This window comes from Danio rerio, chromosome 19 (genome assembly GCF_049306965.1).
Source record: "Danio rerio strain Tuebingen ecotype United States chromosome 19, GRCz12tu, whole genome shotgun sequence".
NCBI classification, from domain to species: Eukaryota; Metazoa; Chordata; class Actinopteri; order Cypriniformes; family Danionidae; genus Danio; species Danio rerio.
In genome coordinates, this window is record NC_133194.1 from 20,772,584 (window position 1) to 20,784,687 (window position 12,104).

Genomic DNA, 12,104 nt, shown 5'->3' on the forward strand with positions numbered 1-12,104 from the left:
TAAGTTGTTTAAAACTTTTGAATGATTAATCTACTTCACAAGAAGTAGCAATTAAATTCCCTTTTTCTAAATGAATAGATTACCGAGTCCGCTCGGAAGAGCGGCGGCTCTGCTTGTGTTTGTTTGGTCAAGTTAACAATAAATTGATCCTGAATATTAATGATTAACAATAATTTGTTATTGTTGATAATTAATATTCATAATCTGGGAATCCGCTCGGTCGCGCGAGCATGATCATTTACAATCATATGTTGGTTTGACCTGACTGGTTTGACCTGAAGCTGACTGAAGCTTAAGCCGGAATATTAATAATTAAGAATAAACCGTTATTGTTGATTATTAATATTCATAAAATGAGCTAATTTCATGTTACAGGCATGGATATATATACTGCGATCGTGATTTTCGAAAGCCTTAAATCCCTTTGTAAACGTTTGTTATTACCATTTCATGAGTCTCCCCATTCAGTTGAATTGAGCGCTTGGACCTGGAAGCCGCTTCACGTGACGTCACACTTAACAAGCGGATAGGTGAATTGAATAAGCTAAAATGGCTGTAGTGTATGTGTGTGAATATAAGAGTGTATGGGTGTTTCCCCGTGTTGGGTTGTAGCTAGAAAGGCATCCGCTGCGTAAAACATATGCTGGATAAGTTGGCGCTTCAATCTGATTAATGCCTGCCTCATATCCAAACATACTCTAATGTCTTTGTCAGGCTTTGAAACAATCAGAACTGGGTTCACCATGGAGTGGCAGCAGTGGTTCAATGATATCCAATTCTAGAATCTGCTGAATTTTCTGTTTTACTGCTTTTCTCAGTTGAAATGGATTTCGGCGTATTGGTTAAGCTAATCTAGTCACAGTTACATCAACGTGTAAGCCAATCTGTTTGGTATTGAGCTTTCCAAGTCCTCTGAACAGAGCTGGGTACTGTTTCCAAATTCAGCTAGCCACATCACTGATTGTAGCTATGTTGGGCCCAATTCTCAGGGCTCCGAGTATGATGACAGTATCTTTACCCAATAGCAACTTTCCTTTTCCTTTAATTACCACAAATTCTGACTCTGTAGCAAAATGGTTACCTTTTGGATATTTGATTTTGGCTCCTTTCACATTGCATTGTGATTTTCTTTCACATAGCCACAGAAAAATGAATAATATCTAAACATTGTGCTATATGTTAAAATGATCCGTTCCAAACCATCCTTCATGGTTTATGCCATTTCTGTCTGAAAAAGCATAGCAACCAAAAAGTGGCATATCCCACTGTTATGTTTGGAAATCAAGGTTATTCCCAACACTTTTTTTTTTTTACATTTTATACTGAAATAAATCTAAACAAATCTGAGAGTATAAAATTAAAATACAAAATGTTTTATTATTGTTAAAACATTGTAGAACCATTTGTAAATGAGAACTGTTTTGAGTTAATTTATACCCATAACGTGCAACATATAATTTTGCATACAAATATTGAAATTAAAATAATATTATGTTTTGGGAAACAATTAGCAAGTTGTATTATTTGTTGTATTATTAATTTAAATTAATTTTATCATGAATCTTTTATCTAGGTTAAAATGGGCATTTATTGTTACTTGAAATGTTTTATGATGTTTCATGAAAATGGTTTAATTATGTATTTAAATAATATTTTTTACACTTTTAAGAATTAATAATTACCAGTATTTGGCAAATTTTTAAATAAAAGGGAGAGTCAGAATTCCAAATTTTAGCTTCAAATAAAAGTGAAGAAAATAAATAATAATTAAAATATCATAAAACATAACAAACCTAAAAATAAAATAGATCAAGTATTTCAAAAATTCCATTTAATATAGTTTACTTAGATGTTTATTTATTTATTTTTTTTTTTTTTACTTATCATTCTTCATTCTTGACTGTTACACCAATCACATGAAAAGGACAGCGTTTATATGTGTGTGTCATGCTTGGATGCTTAAACAAATTACTCATTCATCTGTTTTAACGGTGATGTTTTCGTTATGATCACCTGCAGTATGTGTGTGAATGAGTGTATGAATGTTTCCCAGAACTTGGTTGCAGCTGGAAGGGCATCTGCTGTGTAAAACATATGCTGCATAAGTTGGCCTTTCTTTCCACTGTGGCAGCCCCTGATGAGTAAAGGAACGATGCCAAAGTAAAATGAATGAATAAATGTTCACAAATGCTTATAATTTTATTTAATTTACCATAAATGTTTATATTTCACCATTTATTTGATAGTAACATTTCTTCGTTTGTGTCAAATTCTTTTTGATTGATTTATTGATTGATTGATTGATTGATTGATTGATTGATTGATTGATTGATTGATTGATTCATTCATTGATTCATTCATTGATTCATTCATTCATTCATTCATTCATTCATTCATTCATTCATTCATTCATTCCAACCACCGAACACTGAATCCAGGTATGCATGTTCACGGTAATAATTCTAACTGATGAATTTTTACCTCTGTAGTATTATAATATTAGGCTATACTAACACATTCTCCTATTAAAAAATTTACACACTCTCTAGGTTCAGTTATACCACTTGGGTAACTCTGGTGTTTTTCTTTAGGTTCAGTGATTCCACCTGAAACAACATTGGTGTTTGATGTGCATTTGCTGGATTTGTGGAATAAAGAAGATAAAGTTCAAATCCGTACGATTTACAGACAGCAGAAGTGCAAGCGGAAAGTGATGCCTACTGACTTTGTTCGTTATCATTACAATGGTTCTTTGTTGGTGGGAAACATTTTTGAGTCCAGGTGGGCCAAAATGACAAAAAATCTTATTTTCAAGTGATCAATGATAGTTATTGCTTAAAATCCTTGGAAATTGTGAATTCAAAGCGTTTAAGGCAAAATATCAATATTTTTCACACAAAAAAAGCAAACAATAATGCTATAACTTTATCCAATTGACCTTGGGGTAATTTTGTTGATTTCCCTAAAGAATAATGGAAAACACTTTCCACAAAGCCACCACCTGGTCTGTGACATCATTTACTTCCGCATTCTTTAAATTTTAGAGCTCCATACTGGTCCAATACCCCAAAAGTGGTTCTGTTCTCTCATCAATTGTAATAGATTAACTTTTGCATAGATTACAATAGAGATATTTTTCTATTTTCCTATGATTACTGACATGTGCAGGAAGCACCAAAATTAAAAACCTAGACCACATAGTTCACAAAAAAAGCACCTCTTGTTTGAAGGTGTTTATCATAACACAGACAACATATACAATTATTTTAATCATTTTCAACAGTGTTATATGAAAATTCTATGGGTTTTCTTAAAAACGATACCAAACTTGTGCATTTACACCTCTGCATGTGAATTTAGGTAGGTAAAATTCAGGCGGAAAACCAAATATAGCACTTGACTTTAAGAGATTAAGCAATAATTTACCCTAGTAAATTTAACTTGTCAAAGAACAAAAGAATACTTGATTTTTAAATAAGTATAAATGCATTGGCTAAGTCCCTTCGGGGGTCGCCACTGTAGAATAAACCACATATGTCTGGCATATGTTTTATGTGTTGCCTTCACAACCCAATGTGGGTATATTAACTTATGAATTCCCAATGCTGGGAATCACAAATAAACACACATTCATACACTATGGTCAGTTTAGTTTATCTAATTCACTTATGTCCCATGTCTGTGAGCATTTAGGGGAACCAGACCCCCTGTCATATTTTTTGTTTCTCTTGTTTTTATTTATTTATTACATCATTTATAGTTATTTATTATAATTTCTGTAAATACTTTTCACAGCTATCTTCAAAACACAACATACGACACATATGTTGGGTCAGGCAGTCTCATCAAAGGCATAGAGGAAGGCATTACTGGCATGTGTGTGGGAGAGAGAAGATCAATTATTATTCCACCATTCTTGGCTTATGGTGATAAAGGATATGGTAAAATTTGTTGGATTCATAATTTATATGATTTACTATTTTGAAGAAAATTTGCAACCACTTCAACCACAATTTGCATGTGGTTGTAGGCAAAATTATTAGACTCTGTTGTTTATTGTTTAATTGCTTGTTTGAAAATATTGATCTAGGGTTATTATGCATTATTAAATGTGGGAGTTTTTAAATTATGGGTGTTTTAAAATATGTGTTGGAAAAACATTCCTTCCTTAAACATCACTTGGGAAATATATAAAACATATTCAAATTTAACAGAAAGACTAATAATTTTGCCTTTAACCTTTCATACAGTTTCCCCCTCCCCACAATGTTTAAAGCCTGGAAGCATGGAAATGTTTTATACTGAGCTGTTCATTGTCTGCAAATATATGCTTTAAATAATAATACTACTATTTTAAAATTTGATGACATTATTGGTTTTTAAAATAAATTCCAAACAACCCATACTCACACTGCTGCCAGTAAACTAATATCTATATATTTAAACATAAGCTAATTTATTATTCCCACCTTACTGTCATCTTTACAATTTAGAATGTAAATTGCAAAAGCTAACATAAAATAACTTCTTCTACAGGTACAAAGATCCCACCATATGCAACTGTGATTTTTGATGTATTACTAGTGGATTTGTTTAATGTAAAGGATGATATTAATGTGGAGGTTCAAATGATACCACAGCCATGCAGGAGAAAGGCAGTGTTGGGAGATTTCATACGTTATCATTATAATGCAACATTTCAAGATGGCACTATCTTCGATTCCAGGTGAATAGTTTTTGTTTTTATTTATATTTATAATTATATTTATAATTTTTTAATGACCAACTGTACTTTTTTTCTTTTGACATTTTTAGTTATGCTCGAAACAGCACTTACAACACATTTATTGGTATGGGCCATGTGATTGCTGGCATAGACAAAGCCCTCCAAGGTGTTTGTGTGGGTGAGTGGAGACGAGTCACTGTGCCGCCTCATTTGGCCTATGGAGAGACTGGATCAGGTAACGTTTGAAAGAAATTGGTATATATATATATATATATATATATATATATATATATATATATATATATATATATATATATATATATATATATATATATATATATATAGTTGAAGTCAGAATTATTAGCCCCCCTGAATTATTAGACCGCTTGTTTATTTTTTCCCCAATTTCTGTTTAATGGAGAGAAGATTTTTTCAACACATTTCTAAACATAATAGTTTTAATAACTCATTCCTAATAACTGCTTTATTTTATCTTTGCCATGATGACAGTATTTTTCAAACACTTATATACAGCTTAAAGTAACATTTAAAGGCTTAACTACGTTAATTAGGTTAACTAGGCAGGTAAGGGTAATAAGGCAAGTTATTGTATAACGATGGTTTGTTCTGTAGACTATCAAGAAAAAAATATAGCTTAAAGGGGCTAATGATTTTTTCCACAATATGTTGTTTAAAAAAAATGTAACTGCTTTTAATCTAGCCAAAATAAAACAAATAAGGCTTTCTCCAGAAGAAAAAAAATGTTTCATACTGTGAAATGTCCTTGCTCTGTTAAACATCATTTAGAAAATATTTAAAATAGAAGAAAAAAATCGAAGGGGGCTAATAATTCTGACTTCAACTGTATATAACATTGCACCTTTAAGCAGTATGCATTTACATTATACAGCTTAAGCTGACATGTTGCACTGTTTAATATATAAAGATAATATTATGAATCTGGAAATAGTAACAGACAAGACAGATAGATAAGCCAGACAGCGAAACACAATCAATAACAAGAAAATTGTAGAGATGTCAGGAAAAAAATCTGAATTGTTGACCAGGACAAAATAGGACTTTGTAATGTGTGAGTGTGTATGTCTTAACTAGTACAGGTGAAAAGCAACAGTAGAGATGCTGATAAGTGCAGTGGGTCATGGGAAATAGAATTTGCACATTAAAGTATTGAAGTGAAAGAGATGTTTGTTGGCATTCAAATGTTACCACAGATGCTAATTTACAAATAGATGTATAAATCAACAAAAGACACAACACATACCACTGAGGTGGTCATAGTACTCACATAGTACATAGTAGTTTGGGGGGTTGGGGGGGGGCAGATAGTTAAAAAGTAATTTTCCGCTTAGAATTATAAGGTTCTATCTGGCAGATCATTAATTGAAGCATTACTTTTTAATAAATACAATCAGTTTGTTATTAATTTAATAAAAATAAAAAAATTGGTGTCTTAACAATATTTTGATGTTTGAGAAAGTTTGCTTTCTATAACATTTATTTAATGTTTTAGGACGAATATTTCTTTTTTTTTTGTGCTAAATATTTTGTAATGTTTGTTGTTGTAATTGAGACCCCTTGAATTAAATTGAGTATTTGTGCCTCAAGGCTTAATGTCAAATTTAAATACTTAAAAAAACAGACAATGAGCAATAGAGTTGGTTAACAAAGTTTATTAAACACTGAAAAATGTTTTACTGTCTGTATAAACACAAATATTTCACATTTAATGTATTACATTTTTGTTGCAGTTTTTTTCCAACAATGTAAAATTAACATTTCATTTCAATGTCATAAATAAATACAAATGTTTTTAAAGAGCCCATATTATACATGAAATAGGGTCATATCCTGGTTGTAAGGGTCTCCAACAACAGTCTAATATGCATGCAAGGTCAAAAAACACTTTCATGGTCTTATAATCTGCATTTATTTTTACCTAATTATCCCAGCGACTCCTGTATGAATCGTCCAGTGATTCATTTGTTCCCAAACCCCTCCTTAGCGCGGAGCTAATCTGCGCTGATTGGACCGATGACAGTCTGTCGCGATTGGTCGACTCTCTCAGTCAGAGAGGGAAATGGCCAATAGCTAATCAGCGATTTAAAAAGTAATCACAGTTCATACACGCTCGATAGTGTAGACGTGGATTTTAGCTGCCACACTATGGCGAGTGGATAGTGCCACGGATAACCGAACGAAGGAGACAGTCGTGTACTCGCCATACCACACACACACAAAAACACACACACACCTCCGGATGACAACGCTCCCGCTTCCGCCCGCACCCGCCAGGTTTTAGCCTGAGAACCCGCTCCGTTTTCTGCCCGCCGCGCCCGGTCCCGCTAGAGCGGAGAACACAACCAAAAATCACCCAGTATACAGTCCAGACAGCCAAGCTGTCTGTATAAACACACACACACAGCACAAAGCTCGTTCGTTCGCTCTCTCTCTCTCTCTCTCTCTCTCTCTCTCTCTCTCTCTCTCTCATACACGCGCGTGCGCACTAACACACACACAAACACCACGCAGACTGTCTCTTTCTAATTCGCATAGCAATATCCGTGATATTGCTAGACAGCCCGCTCCCGTCCCAAATTAAACCCGTTACCGACCGCTCCCGCGATTTATTCGGAAATTTATTCCCGCGGCTGTCCCCGCGCCAGATTTCTGCGGCGCGGGAATAAATTTCCGAATAAATCGCGGGAGCAGAACTCTAGCACGGAGCTCCATAAACAAACAGCACGCGTCGCGTTTTTAACGTGACTTTGCACGCGATAAGATAAAATATCCAGTTAACCTGATACAGTACACGCGGTTACAAGTAACAAATCACAACTAAATACATTTGCAAGCTAGAGCCAACGAGGCAACAACTTTAACCGCACGTACTTACACTTGAGAAATGGAAGAAACCCATCCTGACGTCCATCAGTTACTCTTTACTGATCCTTCCTTTAACAAACTCAGATGAAGTATTCTTTGTAGCATGTAGCTTCCAGAAGTTTCCAACTGCTTGGTTATAATGCTGAGGTTTCATCTTTGGGTAGAGACTCAATATATCCATCTGCAGTGTGACTTCAATCGACCGGCATGTTTGTGTGCGTGTGTTTGTGGGTGTGCGTGTGTTTGTGGGTGTGTGTGTGTGTCTGGGTTTCTGCGTCAGAGGGCGGGGCCTCAGGTTTGAAATCTCCCGGGTTTGCGCGTGCACGTGAATAACTTGGTTTCGTTCGTACGTCATGGCGAAACACCTAATGAGTCGGTATCAAGGCGACTCGTTTGAAGCACTATGAGTCGACTCTTTTATAGATGAATCAACCGTTTTAAACACTGTATTCTTACAGATTTAAGCCTTAGCTGGATACTTCATTTCACTTAGAGCTGTGTTACACACTACATGGAGGGGAATTTTCAAAAACCCATAATATGGGCTCTTTAAATCATCACATTTAGACATCTTTTCAGTTTCAGGTTTCTTTTAAATTTTGTGTGGTGTGGCATTATTTAGTCGACTCTCATTTTGTGTTTCTTTCTGATCTTTTTCCGCTGTCAATGGAGCAGTCTGGTGAAATGACAAAGAAAGCTGATCAAGATTGCTCCTTGTGCATGCATTCGAATTGCTGATTGCTTCACAGAAAGAAAAACCTTATAGAGCTAAGCTAGATTTTGACTTTATAGATAAAACCTTTTTTGTTTTTTTAAATAAAAAGTCTTAGAATGTAAACAACTAATAAAAATTGCATAATGTAAATACGTTTATTAATAAGTTAATAAGATTGTGTATTTCATTCATCATTTAGCTAGTAATATTTATATATAAATATAAATATAGTAATATTTATATTATATAGTAATATTTATAATATAAATATAGTAATATTTATAGATGTGTGTGTTACAGAGTACACACACATCTAACGCGAGGCACGTGCACACATAGGGCTCAACCTGTGCAGTGCACATGCCCTTTTTAGTCTTGGATAGAAAGTGCCCTTCCAAAAGGATCTAACGCGAGGCACGTGCACACATAGGGCTCAACCTGTGCAGTGCACATGCCCTTTTTAGTCTTGGATAGAAAGTGCCCTTCCAAAAGGATCAAAAGTGCCCCCGCGACGCAACACCCCCTCCCACCCTTTGTTAAACCCCGCTTTTCAAAAAATTTATCCTGCACATGCCCTTTGGACAGTCTCTGCACGGGCCTGTCTAACGCCATCTTAATGTAAGCGCTTTAATGGTCAAATACATGCACATTTGTGTCAGAGAGCGGTGTTAAGTGATTATTCATATTAACCCTCATTTGTGTAATAAACAAACAAGTTGAGAATCAAAAGACACGTGAAAGAGAAACCATATCAGAGCCACACTATTCTTAATGTGACAGTGTGCTGTATTCCTGCTGCTGCTGACTGTTTTTATTATTAATCAATAATAAAATCAAAAATACAGTGAAGATGCTTAAAGCACAGATTAAACATAACAGATTTAATAACTCATTTCTAATAACTGATTTATTTTATCTTTGCTATGATGACAGCACATTATATTTGAATAGACATTTTTAAGGTACTAGTATTCAGCTTAAAGTGACATTAGGCAAGTCATTGTATAACAGTAGTTTCTTCTGCAGACAATCAAACATAAATATTGCTTAAAGGGGGCTAATAATATCGAGCTATTAAAATAGGTTTCAAAATATTTAAACCGGCTTTTATTCTAGCTAAAATAAAACTTAAAATAAATTCACTGGAGGGCGAATAATTTTGACTTCAATTGATAATCGTTTTGAATAATCGTGATTAAAATTATGACCAAAATAATTGTGATTATGATTTTTCCCATAATCAAGCAGCCCTAACCACTATGTATGTACACATGTATCTACATGTGTAATACTGATGTGATTATGCCCGGTTGGACAAAAATAAAAATACATTTACTGTATATGTTTATTCACTCTAAACTTTAAAATACCGCAGCCACAAGGATCGAAATAAAATAATGTATTTTTGTATTTAAAAAATACTACAAAATACATTTACAAGGGAGTAAGAATTTTTTTCACAAACCTTACATCAATAGGCTTATTCAATCAAACCCTTCACTATTAAACTGACGTTTAGTGAAGTAAACAATGTTTAAACAGCTTTTTTTCTGTAACCTTGTTCACATCTGTACACATATCAAGTCTAAAAGTGCTTCCCCCACCATTTTTAACGTGCTTTGCACTCAAGCTCCTTTGTCGTCTGTTATTGCTAAGTGACCATCAACTATTTTCTCAGAGGATGACAAGCTGGCAAAAAATAGTTTCAGCTCTGAGACAAGTTATTTTTTATTTTTATTTTTTTATGGAGAAAATTAAAAAGCACTGCACAGTGTTCTGTGTTTGTCTATTAGTTTACCAAAAGTAATAAATTTACCAAAATGTGTTCATTCCACATAGAGTATGAAGCTGATCGCTCAGTTCTTGTCACGTGACTCGTGGTACTTGTGGCATTCTGAAAAATTTAGGTGTTTTCAACTTTGTGCCTGGAATACACAAGCACATTGCTCTCAATATGCACACAGGCTCAAGAGATATTGTCTTAAGCCATTCAATGCAGATAATGAGTCAGAATATAGTACTATATCTGTTGATTGTGCTTCCACTCATTGTGAAGTACAATTGCCTTCATCTTCGTGCAATGATTTTTCAACCACTTAACAGTCTTATATATTAAAAGGGTGATATATGAAGAGTACATTTTAATTCTTTGTTCACAGAATTGTTTTGCACCTGAACTCTTTAATAATCAGTTTTAATACTCTTCAAAAATCATGGTGTTTGCAATTGTACTCTTCAATACAACATAAAAACATGATATCTCAGAATTACTAAAAGTAGAGTAACCTCCCGATTTATCAGTGGTTGCCACAGTGGAACGATCATTTTATCGGGCAGGTGCCCTTCCAGCTGCAACCCAGCACTGGGAAATACCCATACACACTCACTCACACACAGAAACAAACACACTCATTCACTTCAGCCAATTTAGTTTATTTCACCTATAAATGGAGCAATTCAAAGTGTTTTTTTATTATTATCATTTCTAAAGTTTATGTGCTTTACTTCAAAAAGTTACTGAGACTGATAAAAGCTCTGAAACGTTCTGAAAGCTCCACATACTGTTTTTCAGAAATGACATTTTATTTCATCTCATTTCTTAAATAAAAATGCTGATGTTAAATTGTACACTATATTGCCATTATAAATTGATGGTCTTAGCTTTGTGCATTGCATGATTTTCATTTCCATTTACATGTTACTTTCTTTATATGTATGTCATATTTTCCATCCATACCCCTAAGTATTCACCCCTTCATCAATATAAATACATTTTCTGTTCTGATCTTAAGCTTAGGCAAATCAATTTAATTTTACATTTAAATATATAGTATTTAATTATATAGTATATTGCATCAGAAAGACATGTTACAATAGTTATGTAAGTGCATTTTGTAAAAACAATATGTACTTCCACAAATTTAACAGGTATATGGGACACAATATAAAGTGGGACTAATTTGCTAAAATGAACCTTACACCCTAGATTTGTTTACAGTTTGAAAAGAACAGCTTTTGTACTTGTATTAGTGGGAGTATATTCTAATATATCAGTCTTTCTATTGGTATATCATTAAAATAAAAACCTTTTCAAGCATATTTTGCATAAAGGTGTTTAAGTATTATTGTATGTTTAGCATTATTATTATGTTTATGTTTAACCTAGATTTTTCCTAATCTGCTCTTTTTTTTTTGTACAAATTCAGGTGAGCTAATTCCTGGATCTGCTGTGCTCATCTTTGACATGCACATAATTGACTTTCACAACCCTAAAGACCAAGTGCACATCAATGTGACTAACAAGCCAGCTGCTTGCAACCTGACAAGTGATGCAAATGATCTGATTTTGTATCGCTATAACTGCTCTTTGTTGGATGGCACACGTCTCTACTCTTCGTAAGTACTCCCTATTTTTTTAACCTGTTAGCCAGCACTCAATTTTGAGGATTTACACCTACCTAAATTTAAATATTAACAGTTCCTGACTCCAGTAAGTTACAAACACAAATTATGTATCATTGGAAAGAAGACACTTTGTCTTTGACACTTTGAGCTTTACTGTGGTGAAAGGTTACATGTTAAAAAATATAAAAAGTTATACATTATGAAGTCTTGAGCAAGATATTACATATAGAGCCAAGTATTTCATGATTTTATATTTTAAATTTAAATGAAGATAGCATGCAAAATGAGATTACTGTATAAAGTTTGAGGCAATGTTGATGTCCTTCTCTCCCTCACCGTCAGAGGCTCTTTCTC

General features: G+C 33.9%; 1 protein-coding gene across 15 annotated transcripts in view; it reads left to right on the plus strand.

The window, feature by feature from the left end:
* The window catches only part of fkbp10a (FKBP prolyl isomerase 10a), a 131,863-nt gene that overhangs the window by 27,057 nt on the left and 92,702 nt on the right, over nt 1-12,104 (plus strand). For 11 of the 15 annotated variants that reach the window (XR_012395001.1, XR_012395002.1, XR_012395003.1 and 8 more), the window contains exons 3-7: nt 2,592-2,781; nt 3,796-3,941; nt 4,537-4,726; nt 4,816-4,961; nt 11,552-11,741. Coding sequence is in view for 9 of the 15 variants with exons in the window: in XM_073931624.1 (XP_073787725.1) it covers nt 2,592-2,781; nt 3,796-3,941; nt 4,537-4,726; nt 4,816-4,961; nt 11,552-11,741 (862 nt within the window). In the remaining 6 variants the exon portion in view is untranslated. The remainder of the gene's footprint in view (nt 1-2,591; nt 2,782-3,795; nt 3,942-4,536; nt 4,727-4,815; nt 4,962-11,551; nt 11,742-12,104) is intronic. The other 4 variants (XM_073931629.1, XM_073931628.1, XM_073931630.1 and 1 more) reach the window with 1 other exon arrangement.